At 36.3% G+C, this 23396-nt stretch overlaps 3 protein-coding genes across 3 annotated transcripts; 2 read left to right on the forward strand and 1 right to left on the reverse strand.

Annotated features, from left to right (window-relative positions):
• The first annotated feature begins 2038 nt into the window (after nucleotides 1-2038).
• LOC143624478 (sec-independent protein translocase protein TATC, chloroplastic-like) lies at nucleotides 2039-6176 on the forward strand. Its single transcript, XM_077095121.1, has 4 exons — nucleotides 2039-2308; nucleotides 3489-3775; nucleotides 4767-5057; nucleotides 5725-6176. Exons 1-2 carry the CDS (start codon nucleotides 2071-2073, stop codon nucleotides 3614-3616), a joined length of 366 nt encoding a protein of 121 aa, XP_076951236.1. The 5' UTR covers nucleotides 2039-2070; the 3' UTR covers nucleotides 3617-3775; nucleotides 4767-5057; nucleotides 5725-6176.
• On the forward strand, nucleotides 3896-5934 carry LOC143624443 (sec-independent protein translocase protein TATC, chloroplastic-like). The gene is made up of 3 exons (XM_077095098.1): nucleotides 3896-3904; nucleotides 4767-5057; nucleotides 5725-5934. The coding sequence occupies exons 1-3, from the start codon at nucleotides 3896-3898 to the stop codon at nucleotides 5932-5934; spliced, it is 510 nt and encodes a 169-aa protein (XP_076951213.1).
• Nucleotides 6177-6488: 312 nt separating the features above from the next.
• On the reverse strand, nucleotides 6489-10936 carry LOC143624474 (ATP synthase subunit beta, mitochondrial-like). The gene is made up of 9 exons (XM_077095116.1): nucleotides 10332-10936; nucleotides 8552-8627; nucleotides 8379-8467; nucleotides 8170-8287; nucleotides 7986-8089; nucleotides 7729-7887; nucleotides 7422-7646; nucleotides 6839-7150; nucleotides 6489-6755 (listed from the first exon to the last, which is right to left on the reverse strand). Exons 1-9 carry the CDS (start codon nucleotides 10803-10805, stop codon nucleotides 6645-6647), a joined length of 1668 nt encoding a protein of 555 aa, XP_076951231.1. The 5' UTR covers nucleotides 10806-10936; the 3' UTR covers nucleotides 6489-6644.
• Nucleotides 10937-23396: the final 12460 nt, after the last annotated feature.

A 23396-nucleotide genomic window follows, 5' to 3' on the forward strand; every position in this document is an offset into this window, starting at 1 on the left:
TGGCTAATGATAAAGACTATACCCATGAACAGATTCTATTGTTAATACTTGGTTTGGTATCTATGTGGGCCCGACACGTGATCGGTAGCTATGAGCTCTAATTTTCTGAGCTACAAGTCCCACTACATTAAAATATTAAAGAGGTGAATATGGACCAAAATTAACGTATATTCCTAATCCTAAACGAAATGGAATGACGCAAGGATCCATATGCAACCACAACTCATATGCTGTTTTTTCAACAATAGTTAGTTCGTGCCACCACTTAGTTTCACCCAAGCTTCATCTTGGCTATGGATAGATCACCTAGGTTTGGGTCCATAAAGCAGTGACAATTGCCCTATAAAGACTCACTTTCGCTACGGATCCGATGGGTTCCTTTAACTATGCCATTGCCTAAGCGTCACTAGCCCATTCTTCAACAAGCAAGTGGTTAGAGCCACGGGATCCTCCCACCGCTTGCGTGCTTAAGGTTTTATGTTCCATTACACTATCCGATGGGGTTCTTTTCACCATTCCCTATGGTACTACTTCGCTATCAGTCACACATTAATATTTAGCCTTGCGAGGTGGTCCTTGCTGATTCACACGGTATTCCACGTGTCCCATGCTACTTTATCAAAGAGTAAAATAATGATGCTTTCAGTCACTAGATGGCGAACTCTCAGGTCTTGGAACCGTTTGTTAGTACTGGAACTGATTTGTGCAGTTTCTAATCCATTTCGTAAGGCTCCAAACTAGGTGTCCTACAACCGGATACCGTCGCATCGTTTATACCTAAAATACAATTTATTTCAATTAATCATTGTAGTAGAAAAATAAGAAACATTGCATTAAAGTCATTATTCAAAGATTACATGATAAATACCTTAATCTACAAATGCCCCAACCATGTCACGAGAAATCCTCTTCCCAAACCAAAAGCTCCATGTCCTTCACACACGGACACTGACCTACATACAATCTAACACACACGCAAACGTCAGCTACTGAATCTAATTCGATTTTCTTCTCGATGTTAAACTACCTAACTTTAATTTACTTAAGTTTTTTCAAGTTTAACCACAAAAATTTCAAACCAACAACCGAACCCGCAAACACCCCACTCCTTATTCTCAAAAGAGGTACTTTTTTAACTTTTTATACATACACGTAATACTTGAAGGTAGGCCTGTAAACGAACCGAACGTTTGATGAACTATTAACCGTTTGGTGGGAAGTTCGTTTATTTAATAAATGAACGAACATGAACACAAAATTTGTGTTCGTTTAACTAAACGAACGAGCATGAACACATGTTCTGTTCGTTCATTTATGTTCATGAACGTTTGTTTATGTATTAATAGAAAATAATTAAATATTATCTGGATATATCATCCACTTAAATGTTTTATATATGTTAACTTGTGTTCGTTTATGTGTTTTCATTTAAGTTTATTTATGTTTGTTTGTGTTCATACACATTGGTTCATATATGTTTATTTATGTTCATCTATCTTTATTTAGTTATGTTTGTTTAGATTTTAAACAAACGAACATAAACGAACACAAATGTCCATTTTTAAATAAACGCACATGAACATAAATATTTGTTCGATTAATTATTAAGTTAAATGAACGAACACGTGTATGCCCTTGTTCGTGTTCATTCGATTCGTTTACGGGCTTTCAATATTCACATTGATGAATACATCGATCTTATTCTCTAGCCTCTACCGATTTTATTTGTGTTCGTGAACCGTTCGCGAACACATTAATTTCCTTAATGAACGAACACGAACATAAAATCTCGTTTGGTAAGTGTTCGTGAACCGTTCATGAAAATAATATTTTCTTAACGAACGAACATGAACAAGGCCTTGTTCATGTTCGATCGGTTCGTTTACAGCCCAACTTGAAGGAGGGTATTTACCATTTCCACAATTTTCTTGAAAAAAAAATAACATCCGGCGCATGATTAGATCACCACTGGTGTAGTTTTGCTAACATGCACCATATAACTAAACTTGTACCTACCAATATCATTCATCAACACAAACACTTCAAATTACATCAAAAACACAAACAATAATGGGTTCAAGTGCTTTAGTCAATCTTCAGTTTAACACAAAAAGCTGCATCAAATGTTTAGTTTCAAGAACAAATCTTTTGGTTCAAAAGAAGAAGACCCATGTAAGCATGAGGCAAAGAAACAAGGTTAATATAGTCATTTGTTATTCAAGGTTTCCTCCACCTGAGGATATAAGAGATATGCAAAGACAGCTTGGGATTGGAGGTGGTGGACCAGTTGCTGTTGAAGAACAAATTAGTAAGTTTTTTTTTTTTTGGGAATTATTGTTATTTTTAATGTGTTGGGATTAGGGTTTTTTTCTTTTGTTTAAGATTTATATAGTTGGAGAATGTGTGATGGGTTTGATTGATCTTGGTTTATTGAAGTAAATTGAATACTTTATTGGATGAATCTTGAAAAAGTTAGATGCTTTTTCTGGAAATTTTGTTAATTTTAGAAGATGTTGTAAGCCAAGCCTGAGCTCAAGTCGTTCCATTTCGAGCTCGGCTCGTGAACCATTTTTCAAGCTTGGGTTTGGCTCGTTTATTATTTACCAGTTATTATCCCCTGTATTACGATGTTGTTTTACATTATTTGTTTGTAATATTTATATATTTTTTTAGATTTTAATTTTATTTATTGTAAGGAATTTAATAATATATTTAGGATTTGATGATGAAAGGGTTTTACAAATAAATGAGATGTTATAACCTGGTTTAAAAGCTATTTGGGTTTGGTGAGACCCATGACCCGCTTATTTTTTTTACTATAAAATTGTTTCTTAATTATAAATATTTTTTAAAAAAAGTTGGATACTAATTTTTAGTATATCACTATTTTATAGGATTTTCATATCAAATATTTGGTGTATTTAATTTTTAATTTAATGAGATGTTATAACCCGTTTAAGGGCTATCTGGGTTTGGTGAGACCCCCATACCCGTGAATTCGGGTCAAATGCATGAGAATCCTCCATTTACAAATAAAGGAATCTGGTAGTTTGAGAAAATGTAGGGAGGTTTCATTTATATATATTTAAGATTTAAGATTAATTAATTTATATGTGTTTTTAATTATTTTTGCTTAATTTGTGGAAAAACTTAAACGAGCCTAAGCTTGGCTCGAGCACGTGTGGTACCTTAAACGAGCCAAAACTTGGCTTGAGCTCGGCTGTGGAGTGTGAAATTAATACATAGAAGTCTAATAGAGGTAAAACTTAAAAATACACACTGTGGAGTTGAGACTATATCTTTTTTTTAAAGCTTGAACTTTTATAAATCATATGTGAAACCATTCAGTACATAACTAATTTTAAGCATAAAACCGCAAGAAATGCAACATTGAAAATAAAAACTTCATTTCTCTGCATTCTTTAATCTTTATGTTTTTTCTCACTTTCATGTATTAATCTTTTTTTTTTTGTGATTTATGATTGTAGAGGTGGTTGAGGAGGTGAAACAAGATACACAAGACAAGGGTGCAATTTACAACTTTTTTTATCCAGATAAAGAGTTATTACCGGAAGATAAAGAAATGAGTGTTTTTGACCATCTTGAAGAACTGTGAGAACGCCTTTTCGTGTCGGTTTTGGCAGTTGGAGCCGCGATCGCGGGGTGTTTTGTATACTCAAAGGAACTTATAGTGCTTCTCGAAGCTCCTGTTAGTAGTCAAGGTGTTAGATTCTTGCAGTTAGCTCCTGGAGAGTTTTTCTTCACAACTTTAAAGGTTAGTATTCATTTGACTTTTTAGGTCAAACAAGACATACACTTTGACTCAGAACTGTGTGTTAGGTTGACCCGAAACAGTTTTTTTTCTTTTTTTTTCCAATTTTTTAGATTAATAATCATGTGTAAAGTATGATTATGTAAATCATATTAATTCTGTGGGAAGTTTTTCTTTTAAAATACATTTTGGTTGACTTTCGACTAATTTCTGTTTATGCTAATTTTGTAATTTGACCCGTTAGACAAAACATAATCCGAATCAAACCATTCATATGTGAATAAGTTGAAAATGCTACCTCTAGCTATAGAAGCATCTTTTTTTTTATCAAGAAGTTGCTAAATACGTCTGTGAATTAGTTCGTTTGACCCTAAAAGTCAAAGTTCACTTTTTTAATAGTTATAAATTATGACTTTATATTCTTATCCGTCCACTTTGTTCCTAAACGAGACACTGTCAAACAATGACTTCTCATAATCAAATAAATATCAATCTTGTTACATGGAGATTTGTTGTTATAAATATCAATTATGCTAAACTTGATTAAATCATTGCAAAACTAGCTTTTTAACCATCAAGGCTGACATTGACCCGTTCCCGTTTTAGCTAACTTTTTAGCTTGACCCGTTAATAAAACATAACCCAAATCGACCCATTCATATACAAACATACAAATTGCCACCTCTAGCTATAGAATTATCTTTTCTTATATATATATATATATATATATATATATATATATATATATATATATAAAGAAGTTGTTAAAGCCATCTCAAAGTTAGTTTACTTGACCGTAGAAAGTCAAAGTTCGCATTTTTATCATTTTCATTAGACGAGAGTATCCATTGTTATAAAAACAAATATCAATCTTGTTACACGGGTATTCATTGTTATAAAGATTTCACTTTTAGTCAAAATTCTATAATAAACTCGTTGAAATCATCGCAAGATTCGATCTTTAACCATCAAGAATGTGAATTTGTGTTTGCAGGTATCCGGATACTGTGGCCTTCTATTAGGAAGCCCGATTATTCTGTATGAAATCATAGCATTTGTTCTTCCGGGATTAACAAAATCGGAAAGAAAGTTTTTGGCGCCAATTGTTCTTGGATCATCTGTACTTTTTTACGCGGGAATTGCATTTTCATACTCGGTTCTCACTCCGGCAGCCTTGAATTTCTTTGTTACGTATGCCGAGGGCGTCGTTGAATCCTTGTGGTTGATTGATCAATACTTTGAGTTCGTGCTCGTGCTTATGTTCAGTACAGGGCTGTCTTTTCAGGTACTTGAATAATATATATCGGGGTGTGAATTTCTGAAACGGCATGAAACTTACACGGGATTCGTGTGTTTGGGTTTGGTCTAAACGGGTTCGGGTTAGTTTTGGGTCGAGCATGTTTGGCTCATTGGGTCGTGTTCGTGTCGACCTGGGGATTCGTGGGTTGACCCGTTTGATTTTTTACTTTTTACAGGATTTAAAAGATAAAAAAAGACATGAACCTCAATTATATAGAATAAATGTAAATATTTTTAAATGTTGGTATTTTTTTGTTGTAAATTTGTACTTTTAGAGTTTTAATATGCAAAATAATAATAATAATAATAATAATAATAATATTAATATTAATAATAATAATAATAATAATAATAATAATAATAATAATAAAAATTGGGTTAAATGGGTCATGTTCGCTTATTCGAGTCAACCTACTGATTCGTGGGTTGACCCATTTAGTTTTTTACTTTTTAAAAAATGTGCTTTGTGTTGTAACTTAAATTGATTGAGCATATTATGCCAACATTTATAAAATAAAAGATAAATGAACATCATTTTTATAGTTGGTATATAAAGCTTTTCTACTTTTCTATGTTTTGCTGTAAATTTGTAGCTTATGAGTATAAATATGCAAAAAAAGTAACAAATTTAATTTTGATTTTGAAACCGACAGGTTCCGGTGATACAGTTACTGTTAGGGCAAGTCGGTTTGGTGTCGGGGGATCAAATGTTGTCTATATGGAGATACGTGGTGGTCGGTGCAGTTATTGCTGCAGCTATTGTAACCCCTTCAACCGATCCGCTTACTCAGTTGCTATTGGCAGGCCCGCTTTTGGGTCTATACTTTGGCGGTGCGTGGACCGTTAAGTTTATGGGTCGGTAACCTGTCCGGTCCTGATAATGCATGGACTCTGAAGTCACTTGTAGACAGTCGGTTCTCCGGTCAGGGTTCCAAAAGATGAATTAGCATGTTAGTTAAAAGACTTGTCATTTTGTTGTAATCTTTATGTTGTAATGTCGAACCAGTGTCTTATCGGTTTGATGGTTCAAACGGGCCCAAAAACCGGATTACTGTAGTTAGTCTTTGTTGTTTTGCAATAAATATAAGTTATAATTTCATCAATAGATGATATGTTGGGATACAACTGGAATCAAGTCATTATCACTCGCGGTTTTGGCTATAGCGAGTCTATATACGTCTTAACAGAATACAAACTATTATACATCTGTTTCTAAGCCGCTCCTGAGGACTCGATGTATATAACGAACAAATACGAGCATACATCTTATGTGTTCAATTATTTTCATTCATTTAAGCTCGAGCCAGCGAATTAAGTAGAGGTACTTTAGAACAAGACATTGAAAATGCGAGAGGCGATGAACATAAATTATACAACTTTCAACAATTTTCCCCCATTATTATCTGTCAATAAAAAACCGAAAAGGGGGAAGGGGGGGGGGGCGAACATTGTCTCAGCTTCTCTATAACAAAATCAACACAACAGTCGACTCGCAAAATAAAAAAATGCCGACACCAAAATCAACAAGTTATTCCAAACGGGTAAGAAGAAATTGGAAAAGAGTGTTTGCGGTCTAGGCGTTGTCCTTGGCAATCTTCTCGGCCTTGGCAATAACCTCGTCGATACCACCAACCATGTAGAATGATTGTTCTGGTAAATCATCATACTTCCCGTCCAACACTCCCTATAAACAACCAATTCACGACACAAATTAAACGACGTTAACTATTAAATTACATAATTTAAATTATATAATAATAAACTAACCTGGAAACTACCGATGCTTTCTTTCAACTCGACGTATTTACCAGGGGCACCAGTGAAAACTTCAGCAACATGGAAGGGTTGACTCAAAAACCTTTGAATCTTACGGGCACGAGCAACCGTCAACTTATCATCTTCACTAAGCTCGTCCATTCCGAGAATTGCAATAATATCTTGAAGATTCTTGTAGTTCTGGAGAACCTTTTGTACACCACGAGCCGTGTTGTAATGATCCTCTCCCAAAATATGGGGTGAAAGCATACGCGATGTGGAATCAAGAGGATCCACAGCAGGGTAAATACCAAGCTCAGAAATCTGTGATAATGAAATAATATTATTTTTAAAACATATTATACTTTTCATCCAACAAAAAATGCCCTTTATGTTTTGAAAAGTTTGTGCCTATCATCTTTCGATCATTGTCATTTAACTGTTTTAAAAAAGATAAAAGCCTAGTTACGCTCGACTTGTTTACACCCTTAAGTAAAAACCCAAAAATTGAAAGTCAAAAAAGCAATTGCATATGAACCAGCCCGGCTCGTTTTAAACGACTATCCTAGCCACCCATAGATGGAAAGAAGCAAACCTGTCGGGAAAGCACAGTAGTGGCATCCAAGTGAGCAAAAGTAGTTGCAGGAGCTGGATCTGTTAAATCGTCAGCAGGCACATATATAGCTTGCACGGATGTAATAGAACCCTTTTTAGTTGTTGTAATACGTTCTTGAAGGCCTCCAAGATCTGTAGCTAACGTTGGTTGATAACCGACAGCAGATGGGATACGACCCAGTAAAGCAGACACCTCAGAGTTAGCCTACATAATAATAAATACAAGAATTACATAATTACTCAATTGCATTTTAATAATGTAAGACAGTTGTTAACCACAATGTTACCTGAGTAAAACGGAAAATGTTGTCAATAAACAGAAGCACATCTTGTCCTTCAGCATCTCTGAAATGTTCAGCAACGGTCAAACCGGTCAACCCAACACGAGCACGAGCACCTGGTGGTTCATTCATTTGACCGTACACAAGAGCACACTTGCTCTCACTCTATCATGAACAATAAAAAACAAGCATTCAAATAACATTGTCAAACTTAGTCAACATGTTACAGATAACATAAGTATCTAATACACAATTACACATACCTGCTTGTCACCTAGCTTGATGACACCACTTTCCATCATTTCTCTGTACAAATCGTTACCCTCGCGGGTTCGTTCTCCAACTCCAGCAAATACAGAGAAACCACCTAGTAAAAGAATATAAATAATGATTAATAAAAAACTGAAATGCTTAATTAAGATATTACAAATAGTATCATCTACTTACCATGGGCCTTAGCAACATTGTTAATAAGCTCCATGATAAGAACAGTTTTTCCAACACCAGCACCACCAAAAAGACCAATCTTTCCTCCTCTCTGATATGGTGCAAGAAGATCCACAACCTAAAAGATCATAAAAAGATTATTATAAATTTACAGCTCGTAATGATGTGTCAGTATTTAAAAAGCAGTGTGTACTTCATTCGTGTATTACCTTAATACCAGTGACAAGAATCTGTTGTTCAGTTGCTTGTTCAACAAAAGCAGGTGCTTCTCTATGAATAGGCAAATAGTGATCGGTTTCTGTTTAAAATTAAAACAAGTTAGATAGCAATAAAACACTTTAACTAGAATAAGTGATGCTACTCAATGGAAAACAAAACATACTGATTTCGCCTCTGTGATCGATCGGCTCTCCAATAACGTTAATGATACGTCCAAGAGTAGCTCTGCCAACAGGTACCTATCATAATGATAACATGTGGAAATTTAGCATGATATCTGACAACAATGAATCCTAGACTGACGAAACCATGATATAAATGTATGTAGCATAAAAAATAAACACTCTCATACATTTTATGAAGTATGATGTATTATGCTTGGTTTTAATATGCACACAAAAAAAACGCATAATGCACAATGCGCTGAGCCGCTGATGAGATCGCATCAGATTGTTATGTGCTGCAATTCCATGATGTGAAAATGATGCACTCTAAACCACATTACGTGCAATGCGGTCTGGTGTGTGCATTTTTTAGTCGAAGTGAATTCATGCATAGACTACTTGTACGCGCAGAGTTAAAACTTAAAACAATTATTTTGGTTACACATAAAATGTCGTTGGTGGTACTATAGCTCTTTCTGAATTTATTTACTTTAATTAGGCCTGTAAAACTGTTCGTGAACCGTCCGGCGGGAAGTTCGTTTATTTAATAAACGACCAAACATGAACAAAAATCTTGTGTTCGTTTAATTAAACGAACGAACATGAACACATGTTCCGTTTGTTCATTTATGTTTGCTAACGTTTGTTTATTTATGTTTGTTTGTGTAATAATACAAAAAAAATAAAAATTATCTGGACGCCCTGCTTGCGGTGCGCGCATATAATGTATATATGTGTGAACCCACGGTGGGCAAAAGTGAAATTGCACTAATTTTGACGTTATTTTACTAATCTCGTGAAAATAATGTTAAAAGTGACGGAAGGTTAATCAGGCATCATGTGGTGGCATTGATAGCCGAAAGGCAAGGGTACATGCACCAATCAGCCGGTGTCCCGATGATTGAGTGTTATGTGCCTTATATCCAAGTCTTGATGCAAAACTACTATCGAGCCGGGGGTCTCACCGGAAGCAGCCTCTCTATCCCTATGGGGTAGAGGTAAGGCTGTCTACATCTTACCCTCCTCAGACCCTACCATAGCTTTGCTATTGGCGAGAAATACTAAGTACGATGATGATGATGAATTAAATATTATCTGGATAAGAATATAAAATAATTAAATATTATATGGATGAGTCATTTACTTAAAAGTTTTATATTTGTTAATTTGTGTTCATTTAATTGTTTTCATTTATGTTTGTTTGTGTTCATTTACATTTGTTCATATATGTTCATTTATCTTTGCTCAGTTATGCTCGTTTAGATTTTAAACAAACGAACATAAACGAACACAAATGGTCATTTTTTAAGAAAACAAACACAAACATGCCCTTGTTCGTGTTCGTTCGATTCGTTTACAGACTTTCATTATTCACATTGATGAATGCATACATTGGTCTCAATCTCTAGGCTCTGCCGATTTCATTTGTGTCCGTGAACCGTTCGTGAACACATTATGTCCTTAACAAGCGAACATGAACAAGGTCTTGTTCGTGTTCGTTCGGTTCGTTTACAGCCCTAACTTTAATCTCTTATTTTTTACTATTTAAAAAGTTAACGAATAAAAAATATTATCAATAAACAATTTCTTAGTATTTTCTAATAACTAATGTACCGGATACATCACGCATCGGTTTATCAAATCAAAACACGCATTGAGCATTTTAAAACCAAGGCATTATATTGTAACAATAAGATAAATAACTAACTACTCATTATTAACCTATACTAAACTCTTAACTAATTCTAAACACTCAAATTAACAACGGCAACCGCTTACGGTAATAGGCGAACCGGTATTCAACACGCGTTGCCCTCTCACAAGTCCTTCGGTCCCATCCATCGCAATCGTCCTCACCATATTCTCCCCCAAATGCTGCGCCACTTCAAGCACCAACCGTATCGAGTTGTCCAAAACCTCCAACGCCGTCAATATCGGCGGCAATCCTTCACTAAACCTAACATCCACCACAGCACCAATCACCTGACACACCTGTCCAATCGCACCTGCGCCAGTAAACTCATCGGTAATCTTACCGTCATGCGATCCGGTAGCGGTTGGTGGTGGAGGTTGAGCCGGAGCTGAGGTGGTGGCGGTGGAGTAGGTGGCGGCGCGTGTGAGGAAGTAGCCGGTTGGAGATGGTTGCGCGTGAGGGCGCGTGCGGGGGAGTGAGCGGGCGGCGAGTGGAGATTTGGATAGAGGACGGTGGCGAGAGGAGCGGAGGAGAGTGGCGATGAGACGCCGTGAAGACATGGCGGATGACGGCGGATATGTGACGGTTAGGGTTAGGGTTTGAGATGTGTGGTTGGATTTGAGTGAGTGTGATATCTGGATTGAAGAGATTTTTACGCTATGGGATTCATAGGCACAAAATACGAATGTACCTGAATTTAGGAAATTAACGTTAACAACGTTCGGGTTTTACTGACTTTCAAGTTTTAGAGTTTCGAATTTACAGGTAACGTTCGGATTTATATACGTCCGGGTTTTGTTGATGTAGCGAATGTAAATGATACTGACTGAATTTGTGTCGACTCGTCGTCGTAACACTCGAGATTACTGACCGAATAAGTATCGTTTTAAACATTTTAAGCACAAAATAATATATACATGAATTTAACAAATAAGTTGGAAATTATCGTTAAGGACGTCGAGTTTTACTAACTTTTGGGGTTCAGTGCTTCGATTTTACCAATAACGTTCGGATTTTACATACACATGAGTTTTTTCGAAGTAGCGAATGTAACTGATACTAAGCAAATTCGACGTTGACTCGTCGTCGTAACGCTCGAGTTTCACCATGGCCGGGTTTATCAACAATGCTCGGGTTTTACTTATCGAATAAGTGTCGTTGTAAACATTTTTTTTTTAATATTTTGGTTTGACGAATTTATTTTGTGGGTTTAATTTTGGTATTTTAACGAGCGTAACCAATATCAACTGAAAATGCATTGGATATATGATGTATCTAATAGTCACCTATATTGTATGTTTCACCAGTTAGAAGTCACGGTTTTTGTTTTAGTAATTTGTGTTAAGACTTCTTATGATGTCACTCGTCATGTTAATATCATCACTCGAACACAATTAACTTTACAGACTCCTCTTATCCACAGCATAGAACATGACAATATGGGACTTGAATAACAATCAAAACGCCCATCCTCCTTTGTTGAAAATAGTTTTTAAACCTGGTGTGTTGCGCCGGGACAACTGGTAGAACCCTAGCGTTGAAACCCATACGTTGGTAAAGTTCAAGTGTTACAACAATAAGTCGGCGCAAATTCGATCGGTGTCAGTTACGTTTGTGGTGGAAGAACAACTGAAGATGTAGATTGGTGCAATTATAATCAGAAAGAAAAATGGTAGTAGAGACACGTATCAGAACACGTGGAAGTAAATCCATGCATACAATGACTTGTAAACCATGTTAGAATACAAGTCCATGCGTTGCTACATACAATGCAAAACCATAAAAATATCCACTATTGTGGACAACCAGATTTGAACTCTGGTTGTCAATGTAAAAAACCAAATGACTTATAATAACAAAGAGTTAGATCATGTCTTCATTCCACCAATATATCTTATATACAAAAAAGTCTAGGAAAACTTCTTCATAACATCAAATTTCTCAATTCTACTAATTAGATGATGGTATAATTGGGTTTTGTTAATAAAGTTTATTGAAGAAAGGATTTTGTTTTCGAAAAAAAAAATAACACCCATTTGAAAATTATCAAATTAACAAGTTAGTTTTAGTTACTATGTGCTTATGTTGTTTGAACTTTTAGAAACTAAACATGTGATACTTGAGTAAAAGTTATGGTTTCCATTTAGGGACAATTATGATTTGAAGTCTTTCGTATAAGTCGATTTGAGTTATTTTTAAAACTATATGAATTGTGTTGGACAAGGCATATCAACTTGAAGGGTCAGAGTTGGTAAAAAAATCCAAAATGTTATCTAGGGGTCAACGCGGTTTGATAATGTCAATGAAATGATTGATAGGGTTACTAAGAATAACAAACCACATGTCATGTCACACCCAGCCCTGGGATCATAAACGTATGACTAATAGTTGATAAAGGTTTTGTAAATGCATTAGAGTTGCGTGATTCTAGCGGAAGTCTTTCAATTAAATATTCCTTTATTTAAATATCGGGATTTAAATACCCGTCTTTTATTGCGAACATCTCTTTGGTTAACAAAAATTATATTGTTTTATAATTTCAGTGTCTAAGCCATCAGATAGCATTTAATGAATATTTCCAATCTTTTATTCTGTCTTTCTTGTCAAGGTCTAACCTTACTGAGTTCATGTAAAACAATTTTGAAAATACGTCAGTTAGATGCTAGTGAATAGTCGACTCAGATATGCAGGGCGCTACTTTCACAATCCCTGGGATTCAACAAATATAGTTTTAATGAGTCAACAAGGCGCCATTTTCACGATCTATGTGACATGTATCCACTTGCATACGCATATGAGCCAACATTTTCTCCGTGATTGTCCCCATTAAGGAGAAATTGTTCGAAACATATGCGTAGCGGACCGTACCAGTAACCTACACACTCATGGTTGGTTAATTTGTATATAGTTAAGTTCGTTTATTTACTAGTTTTAACTGTTTATTGTGGGAACTTTGATACTTCATACGTGTTTATTGTATTTCATGTCACATGCATTAAAGCAGTTAATTTGGACCTGTTGAGGCACAGGATGAAGACCCGGGACGTCAAGCAAGCGAAACGAGGAAATAATATTTAATTTCTGATGAGAAGACCAATCGCGATACGCGATGGGCCAACATGAAGACCCATTGCGTATCGCGATGGGATAAAATATTGATTTGTTGACTACGGTCCATCGTGATACGCGATGGACCCAGACGGGAATGTTAGAGCGCGTTCGTTTCACAGAATTGAATGAAATTGGAATTGGAATTTGCATAGGATTTTGAATTAGAAGGAATTGGATTTGGAATCTGAACATTCCCATAGGAATTGGATTTGAAAGGAATTGAAATCCAATTCCATTTTTTATGTGTTCGTTTGACAAATGAATCGGAATTGAGGTTTTTTTTACGAGGATAACGGCGGAAACATTTTAGTTTTAGATTTATTGTTTTTTATTTATATTTTGCATTATAATTTTTTTTGAATTTTTTATGGGTTTTCTATTAAGATTAAAAACCCTAAAAAATATTCAAAAATAATTATAAAAATTCATAAATCAAAATATAAATTTAAAACCAAAAAGTAAAAAAAAACTAAAATGCTTTATTCGTTGTCCTCGTAAGCACAAAAAAAAAAACCCTCAAGAAAAAATTCTAATGAGTTTTTTTGAATTCCTCTACATTTTGGAAGGATTTGGAATCCCATTATTTAAAGGAATTTGAACGAATTGAATTCCGATTACAATTCCAATTCTTTGAACCGAACACACCAAAATGGAATTTAAGGGGGTGTTTGGTAGAGGGATTTGATTGGGGAGAAATGGAATTAGAAATATTTCTTTTGTTTGTTTTCCACTTCTCATTTCTATTTCTCTTTCTATTTCTCTAAAACTAGAGAATTCCATTTCTCTTTAAAACAAAGAGAAATCCATTTCTCAGCAGCCTCCTCATAGCATGTCACCACCTCGTCTCCGGCCACCACCTCGTCTCCGGCCACCACCCCGTCTCCGGCCACCACCCCGTCTCCGGCCGCCACCTCGTCTCCAAGTCTGCAACCGCCACCTCGTCTCCAAGTCTGCAACCACCACCCCGTCTCCGCCGTTCGCAGTGGTGAACACAGAGATGGTAACCGGTTGTAGGTTGCAGGTGGTACGGTGTGAACGGAGATTAGGGTTTCAAGTGGTGGTTCGTGGTAGGTTTGGGTTTTCAGATGGTCGGGTGATTGTGGTCGCAGGTGGGTGACAGTGGTGGTGGAAATCGGCGGTGGTTGCAGGTGGCTTCTGATTATCATCATCATCATCGCCACCACAACCACCACCACAAAATCTCCAAAGAGGCAGTGATGACAGATCTGAGCCTCATTTTTCTATATCTTATGTTCCACAAATTTGAATCTTTTTAATTTCTTGTGTACTGTGGTTGAAGAAGGGGGTTTGGTGGCGGCAGCCGGTGGTGGTGGGCTGTGGTTGAAGAAAGGGCTGTGGTGGTGGTGCTGGTGGTGTGGGGCTGTGGTGGTGGGGCTGGTGGTGGTGGTGGTGCTGGTGGTGGTGGGGCTGTGGTGGTGGGGCTGCGGTGGTGAGTGGTGTCAGGTTGGGTGGAGGTGGGGTTGGGTATTGTAACACCCCGACCAAAGGCGGATTATACTCGGGGCGCCACATATTGTTTCATTACTCGTGACACTATTGGGTGTCAATATTTAATAAATACATTCATTCGCGCACACGCAACGTAAACACAAGATAACGTAAATCATCAATATAATTTAATATATTATAAATCATAATATTCGAACAGCAATAACTTGTCTTGATACATTTTAATCTAGGTCCAAAAGTAAAAACGTCCTACGTGACCTAGAGCTCCAAAACAGCTACTGCAAACCTGAACATGTGTTAAAATAAACGTCAAACACTTGCGTGTTGGTGAGAAATCAAGTTTAATAGATAATAGATAACAATAAATCTGCGCGCAACACGTGTATGTCTGGTGTTTAACAAGGGTGTAATCAGATTGTGACCAAGCCTAAATAGATCATAGCTCATAGTTCAATCCGTGCTCCCAAATGAGCACAAAAACAAGAAAGCATCTGTGCAAGTGTAAACAAAGAAAACCGTAAACGATAGGTCTCCCGTGTTCATCTAATGGATCCATGAAAACTTCGGAATAGGCCGAACAAAGCGGTTAATGATACACACATACAAATAAACAGCCAAGTAAACGTCCTCAACACATGGGATACTGCGCGACTAAAGTTTATAAACAAGTTTAAGACTCTAAGTTTGTATGAACACATGAACATCCCAAAACATTAAAAATAAAAAGGGATTAGGTACGAGATTACTCACTTGATAAACGATGCGGTGTAAGATAAAGCAAGAACCAACTCAAACAAGCACAAGTTAACCTAAAAATAAGATATTATTGGTTTAATGATTTGTTTTAAGTCTTGAATATATGTTAGCATAATTAATAAGTAAGTTATTATATATAATATATTACCGGAAAAGCAGGGCAGAACAGGAAGGAAGACGGAGGCAGAGAGGAAGACGGAGGCAGAGGAAGAACAACAGCAAGGAGCAAGAGAGAACAGGAGAGTTTAAGTTTAGTGTTTGTGTGTGATGTGTTAGGAAAAATAACATTATTATTTATAGAGAAACCCTAAGGAACACAATCCCTAGAAAAGGGGAAAAGATCTCCAAAAAGTAAAAGATTCCAAAAGCAAAAGATATCAAAAGATATGGCAGCTGCAGGGGGCAAAGGAAAAGCTGACAGGGAACAGTAAACAGGCATGGGAGGGTCAGATAAAGGTACTGGTCAAGCATGGAAAAGCAGATCTCCAAAGATATTGTCAGTCACTTTTTCTGTCAACCAATGGGGTTGGTGCGCATGCTGCGCCGAAAGTAACTTTTCAGACATAAGACAGGTTAGGTCAACAGCTCAGAAGATAAGATAACACAAAGCTAACGGCTAGATTAAACAGGAGAAAAGACACAAGGGTTAAGCGCGAGAAGGCATCGAGCGCGAAGGCAAAAGTGCGAGAGCGCGAAGGCAGACAGAACCAACCTTAACGCGTCGCAGGAAGAATTACATTTCTAAGCGCGCCGCGGGAAGAACTTCAATTCTAAGCGCGTCGCGAGAACTATATTCCTTAGCACGTCGCGGGAAGAACGGCATCCATAGCGCGCCGCGGGAAGAACTAAAATCCTTGGCACGCTGCGGGGACAGTTCGTCTCGCGTATCGCAGTAACAGGTGGTCTTCACGCAGGCTTCCTTGTAAGGAGTCTGGCGCGTGGAGCTGCGCAGACAACCTTAGGCGGAAAGGAACAAAGGACAAAAAGAGGGAAACAAGACTTAAGGGCGGAACGACGACAAGAGAGAGAAAGAGGCGGGACGGCAACAAGAGGGAAAAGAAGGCGGAAAGAGAGAAGAAGAGGGACGGGACGGCGGAAAGAAAGAGAGAGAAAGAGGCGGGAAGGAAAATATATTATTATTATTTAAAGTAAAATTTAAGCATAAATAAATAAATATTAAATCATAAAAGAAAGAGATCGGATAAGAGAAACGGGTACCTGGGTCGGGTCGGATCGGGTCAGATGTCACAGGTATGGTAGAGTTCTCTGTTTATTTTCTCGTGTACCAAACAAGAGCAATGATTCTCATTCTCCATACCAATTCTCTTTCTCTACAATTCCATTTCCATTTCTATTTTCTCTCCATTTCCATTCTCTGTACCAAACACCCCCTAAGATTCCAATTCCAACGAAATGAACACGCCATGTCATGGCATTTTAATTCCAATTCCTTTGAATTCCCACGAATTCTGTGAAACGAACACGCCGGTTTTTATGTTTTTGATTTTTTGATGACCCTATCATTTCACAACCAATTCCAAGCAGTTTCTAGAGCAAAGAGAGGACGAATCCATCACTCCGAATCATACCGGGATTATATCTATGTTCACAATCATCATAATTGAAGATTCCATGATGTCGAGGCTCGGCTAAATCCTTCGAGTCACACTCAGGATGTAAAGATTGTATCATTTTCAGTTTTCTCATGTGTTAAGAACGAATACTTTGTAACTATATTTGATTAATTTATGAGTATTGATGTTTAGTATTTTTATGCATTCAGTCAGGTTAGGTTTACATTGATCAGAACGATTAGTTTGTTGGTTGCTATAATAACTGCTCATAGGACTGTTTTGACTAGTTAAATTCAATGAAGCGTGCAATTGCCCTTAGTTAAGTCACACTGGTAGGGATTGTTTGATAACTAGTGTCGTGTATTAGCGATTGTTGGTGCCTAAGGTTTAGCTCGTTAGTCAGTCTGTGTTAATCAGTGATAGTTAATATGTTAGGTTATGTAACGATTCCGGCAAATTCAGGTATACCCTAGCCGGTATATACTATTTATGTGTTATTTAATAATGAATATATGAATTATAATGCGTTTATACGAGTATGTATGATTCACATTACGGATTATACTCGATTATACAGTTAATCGTATTGGAAATACGATTAACCGATTAACGGTTATTAAAGGCCGAACGAATCGAGGATTTCATGATAGACGAGATATATGATATTTAGTGATGTTTACGAAGTGTTAAAGCTTCGGGATAAGTGAATTAAAGCACAGAAAAAGAATTTCGATTTAATGGTACGTCGGTACGTTAAACGAAACCTTTAATACCAAACCAAGCAAGAGACGATCGATCAAGCCGAAAAAGATGCGCAATTATTAATAATATGATGTTTTAAGATAATAAATGTCATGGTTTAAGTGTTTAAAGTTTTTAAATCGGTTTTAAATAAATTTCTTTTTTTTAAGCCGAAAACGACCATTTTAGCCTCGTTTTAAGTTAGATTAAACATTTAACCGAAAAACGAACTGAACCAGATTATCCAAAACGTTATCCAGATTTCAGAAATCCAAATATGTGGTTAGAAATGGAGAGGTGGGTCCCACCCCACCCCCCTTGACTTCCGATCGGGATTAAAGGGTATAACCCCTTTTTCCTTGTTATTTTTTTTACACAAACATTCCAAGATCTTCATCTCCTCTCCACTTTAAGATCCAAAAATCCAGAATTTTAGCAAGAAAACCGAGGTAAAAATCGTGTTATTTACGTGTTCATCTTCGTTTATTGAGTTTACTTTCAAGAAAATGAGGTTTCAAAGATGAAAACCGATTCTTGCATGATCAAGTGATGTATACGGGTTATACAAGGGATCTTGGTCCAAGATTTTTACGGTTTAAATCTTTGTTTTTAAATCATAACCGAAACCATGAAAGAAATGGCTTGATTGTGGGAGTAACTTGCTTGGTGTGGTGTTATTGTGCTTGTAGGTGTTGTATCTAGTTGTTAACCAAGGCTAGAAAGCAAGATCCTTGCGATTTGAAGCTAAAAACATAAGGTAGTTCGGTTTATGTTTGGTTATGAGTGTTTTGGACAGATTGTGGTACCTTTAGAGTTAGGCTACTAAATTTCACAAAGATGATCTACACATGAAAATATGAGATCTGTGAAATTTTGGTAATTTTTGGACAAAGGATGAATATTTGGTGAATTTAATGCTCGGTTTTGGCCAAAAATGGTGAAAAATAGTTAAATATCATGAAAAATTCTGGAAAATTGCAGATAAGCTTTTTATAACATGTAAAAGTCACACACAAAATTTTAGGTCAGTTGGAGAAGTATAAGTAGGCTTTTCGGTTAAACAAGTTCTAGGGTTTTCTAGCTCGGTTTTAGTGAAAATGGCATGTAAAAAGAGATTTTGGTTCTGGAAAAATTACAGGGGACTAGGTGGATGGCAGGGGTCATCCAAGAAAAATTTGGGGTTTTTTTAAGGTCGTTTGGTATTTACGACATATTTAGTGTTTAAATGGTGTTTAAAAATTGATAAATAAATTTTAAATATAAAAATTAATTCTGGAAATATTTTTATAAAAATCCCCACTGTCAAAAAGTGATTTGTGCAAAATTTCAAGATCCGAGATTAAATGGAAAATTATTTGTGTAAAAACAAACTTTTAAAGTTTAAAACGCGTAAACCGGTAAAGTTCGCATAAACGAGCTGACTGGTGAATAAAAACCCTAAAAATGAACTATTTTCATATAAATGAGTTAAACAAGTAAAAATAAATCATCCGAAAATAATTCGGATGATTTGGGTAATTTTATCCGATTTAACAGTTTCCGGTACACTAAAGACGGAAACGGGTCCCGCGGCCAAACGGGGCATCTAAATCGAGTTCTAATTTCACAAATTTAATTAAATTGTCAGTCAACAACTATTTTCGGGTCGTGTGTGACCAAAATCATTTTTTTGAAACGTAAAAACGGATAACCGTGCTAGGCACGCAAAACGGGAAAAACGACTAATAGTAATTTTAACTGTTGAACTCTAAACGATATCACAATCTGAGTCCGGAGAAGTGTTTCTGGGTTAACATTGCCCCCGAAACGGGTACAGTACTGGGTTAACAGTGTCCCCAGAAGTACCGGTTAACACGGTTAAGGTTATATTAATAGTGATTGCATAGTAACGAACTTAGGGATCGTATTACAGATCCGGATTAAAAGCTTGCGTACTGTGTTACCTGCTTGTTTACGATAAGGTGAGTTTCACGAGCCCCTTTTTCTGAATTGTTTTCAAATATTTCCCCGGGGCGGAAAGCATGTTACTATGAAATGTTTAAGTACATACTGAACGCATGGATTTGCGTGTATTTACATATATTTTATTGTACGGGAATCGTACGGAAATGTACTAAGATGGTAATTGTCTGAGTTGCTAACATTGTAAGGCCCCGCAACACGAGTGATTAGCTAAAAGCCGGTAGAGTGTGAATAGTACTATTGGTCTGACAAACCCAACTGGTCCGGCATGGATTTGCTGATGTTTCCCAGCCAGTTGCACATGTCTATTTTGTTGTTATATAATTTTGCTATGTAATGTTAGGCATAGCGGTTTGGGGCAGGTCCGTGGGCGGAGTATGCCACGGGGTTGTATGTGGATAGTCAGAGGTTTCACTTGTGGGCTCAGCATAATTACATCGCTAATATATGATTATTATAATGATTTGTCACTGTTTATTTAAATTAGTGAAACTCACCAACTATTCGTAGTTGACCCGTTTTCTTTACATGCTTTCTAGGTACCACCAAACGGGAATAATTGCTACATGCTTGACGATGCGTGCTTTTGTGGAAGCTTAATGATCTTTTTCTGTATTAAATATGTTAATGTATTGTTGGTAAAACTTATGTGCTACGCCTAGACGGTAACTAAACTTGGAACAATGTAATATGATGTGAATCAATGTAGTGGTGTTTTCTTTATAAGCAATGCTGTTGATATCAGACGTGTCTGTTACATCCCGTTTACGTTTCCGCTGCGGTTACGGGGTGTTACAGGTTACATGAGAATATTGTTTGTGTGCATACTTGAACCCCGGGTGTGATTTGCTTTGGTTAATTGCTTGAATTTGTTAAATTGTTTAATCAACATTAAAACCAAACTATTTGCTTGTGTGATCAACACTACAATTCATTACTTCATAATATTATAAATTAGTTACATGATTACATTGACCACATACTCTTCGTAGGTCGACACCCTACTTACCCTAGCTTGCTTAGATGAATAGGAACTTGATTTAATTGTTTTTTACTAGATAGCGACAATTTAGCATCACAAACACAAGTCAACATTTCTCCAGGACTGTCCCCATCCAGGATGGTTTGAGACTGACGGGTAGCCAATATGCTAATTGTCAGTTATATTTGGACCCAGACACGTGTGCATTTTAGCTTGAGTTTTCGGACTCTTCAAGAAAAACAAATCGACTGTCTCTTAGAATAAAGTCTTTTTAAACATAAGTTTAAAAGTTCTCATCGTAATCATGTTAAATAAATATTGTACGTAACCACATACGTAAAAAGTTTAGACATATCCATGTTCATAAACGTGTTCTAACTCTTTTGAGACAAATAACGGGTTTGTCCCATAGGAGTAAATCATTTTAACAAAGGCAAGACGTATTCACATTATGTTTCGGTTTGACATATCCTGATATATTAATTTTCTATCTCGGATGCTTAATCTCAAATAAGCTTTACGACCAAGTATAAGTCGATCACTATAACTTCTTAAGCTCAACTAGAATTGTCATGTTTTCCAAGATACAAGGGTCAGACTACTTGATAGTGAAACAACTCTGGATAGAAGGCTCGGGTTTATTTGAGAGTGGAAAGATATTCAAATTTGGATAAATCAAAATGAACTTTCAAGCCCCCTATATATAGTGCTAAAAATACTTAATGATTAAGTTAAAATATCATGAGGTGTCTTAAACATCATGACGTGTTACTAAAATTTAACATGTGTAATTTTATTACACTAATCCAACTAACACACTTACATGTGTCATATGACTAATCACGTGTAAACCATGAGGTGTTTGAATATTAAGAAATGTGATACTAGGATTTGACGACATTTGTTTTTATCTCCTACGTTCCTACTTTTCTAAAAGTGAATTTGAAGTACTTCCTTTTTCAGTTTCCTTTCATTTTCTTATATTATCTTTGTTCTTCCTTGCAACTCTTTGAACTTCACCATCTATCTCTCTCTTCTTTTTAAGTTTTTATGTTTTTTTTATCTTCAACCTTCATCGAATAACTTTTCTTGGGGTCGATGTCTAAATTTCTTGAGGTCAGTATCCAAATTTCTTAAAGGTAGCTTTGGGTTATATATACTAGTTTCATGGGGTCCGGAGGACCCTAGTCCCTAACACCAAAATTTACCCATGCTTCGAACACTTACATGTTGGACCCGATGGGGCTAAGAAAGTAAGTTGTGCTTCCCTGCAACTCTTGGAACTTCACCATCTATTTTTCTCGCTTTAAGTTTTTATATTTTGTTTATATCTTCAAACCTTCTCCGAATAACTTCTCTTGGGGTCGATGTCTAAGTTCCTTAAGGTATGTATCAACATTTCTTAAAGATCGCTCTGGGTATCAAAATTTCTTTAAACCTTCACTGTATATATACTAATTCCATGGGGGTGGGGGTGGACGGCCCATGTCCCTTTCACTATCCACCTTTGCTTCGAACACTTACATGTTGTACCCGATGGGGCCAAGAAAGTAAGTTGTACTACGTACAGACAGAAGTATATGAATTCAAAATCAAGAATAATTAACCTTATACGACATATCACTAGGTGTTTTGATCTTGATGAGACCGATTCACACAAAAAAAGTGGTTCTTTGTATCAAGCAATGTACAAGGAGAAATTAGAAATTTCCATAATCAAACAGAACTACTCTTTTAGTTATGTTGAACACGGGGGGGGGGGGCATATTTGCACAAATTTTTACATCGAATGACTTAACAAGAAACACTTCAAAGGCAGATGACTCGATATATATGATCAAAAGAAGAAAAAACATATAACAACCTATAAAGCGTAACTAGTAAGATATGTTTGGGTTCTGATTTATGGAGTTCTCTCACGAAAAACATATTTACAACATTGATAGCACACTATGTTCATTGAAATTAGGTTATAAGAAAAAAAATGCTAAACTTTAGAGTTATACCCCTTAATATGATGGTTCTATTTTAGTATAGCATCTGATCAATTTTTTTTAACACGGTGTCTTATTGAGAAAAAGATTTTTACTATGTCACAGTCCCCGATCCCTATACCTCGGGAGGGAAGCCGTGAACATTGATTGGTGGTATCGGTGTTTATTAAATTATTTTGCAGCGGAAAATTTCATCAGAACCGTAGTTAGGAAAAATGATCAGAGTTATAAAAACATCATGATTACTATTATGATAATCCGGGAATTTAATCTCTTTTGATACAAACATAAGTTTTATAGGGTTAAACCATAATTTACAAAACACGTTTATTTATTCTGGTGACAAGCCACTTATTTAAGCTGGAAGCCCGCATGCATCATTCCTTTGTCTCTAACAAGTCACATGAAACATGTTTAAAATATTTTATCAACAAGAAATACTGGTGAGTACATTCATTTGTAAATGACACATTTTATAGTTACAGCATTAAGATGTTTTTACATCTGCCTGCTTACAAATTACCGAAAGGTACTTGTCACTCGACCGTATCTATGACTGTG

The sequence above is a fragment of the Bidens hawaiensis genome, unplaced genomic scaffold (genome assembly GCF_021521415.1).
Source record: "Bidens hawaiensis isolate Kalapana, Puna unplaced genomic scaffold, B.hawaiensis_p1.1 tig00003781_1, whole genome shotgun sequence".
NCBI lineage: Eukaryota > Viridiplantae > Streptophyta > Magnoliopsida > Asterales > Asteraceae > Bidens > Bidens hawaiensis.

Coding starts and splice junctions, on each gene's coding strand:
- LOC143624478 (XM_077095121.1), top strand. CDS start 2,071: ATGGGTTCAAGTGCTTTAGTCAATCTTCAGTTTAACACAAAAAGCTGC. Junction 2,309..3,488: donor TGCTGTTGAAGAACAAATTA/GTAAGTTTTTTT, acceptor TTATGATTGTAG/AGGTGGTTGAGGAGGTGAAA.
- LOC143624443 (XM_077095098.1), top strand. Junction 5,058..5,724: donor GTACAGGGCTGTCTTTTCAG/GTACTTGAATAA, acceptor TGAAACCGACAG/GTTCCGGTGATACAGTTACT.
- LOC143624474 (XM_077095116.1), bottom strand. CDS start 10,805: ATGTCTTCACGGCGTCTCATCGCCACTCTCCTCCGCTCCTCTCGCCAC. Junction 8,468..8,551: donor CGATCACAGAGGCGAAATCA/GTATGTTTTGTT, acceptor AATTTTAAACAG/AAACCGATCACTATTTGCCT. Junction 6,756..6,838: donor AAAGCATCGGTAGTTTCCAG/GTTAGTTTATTA, acceptor GGTTGTTTATAG/GGAGTGTTGGACGGGAAGTA.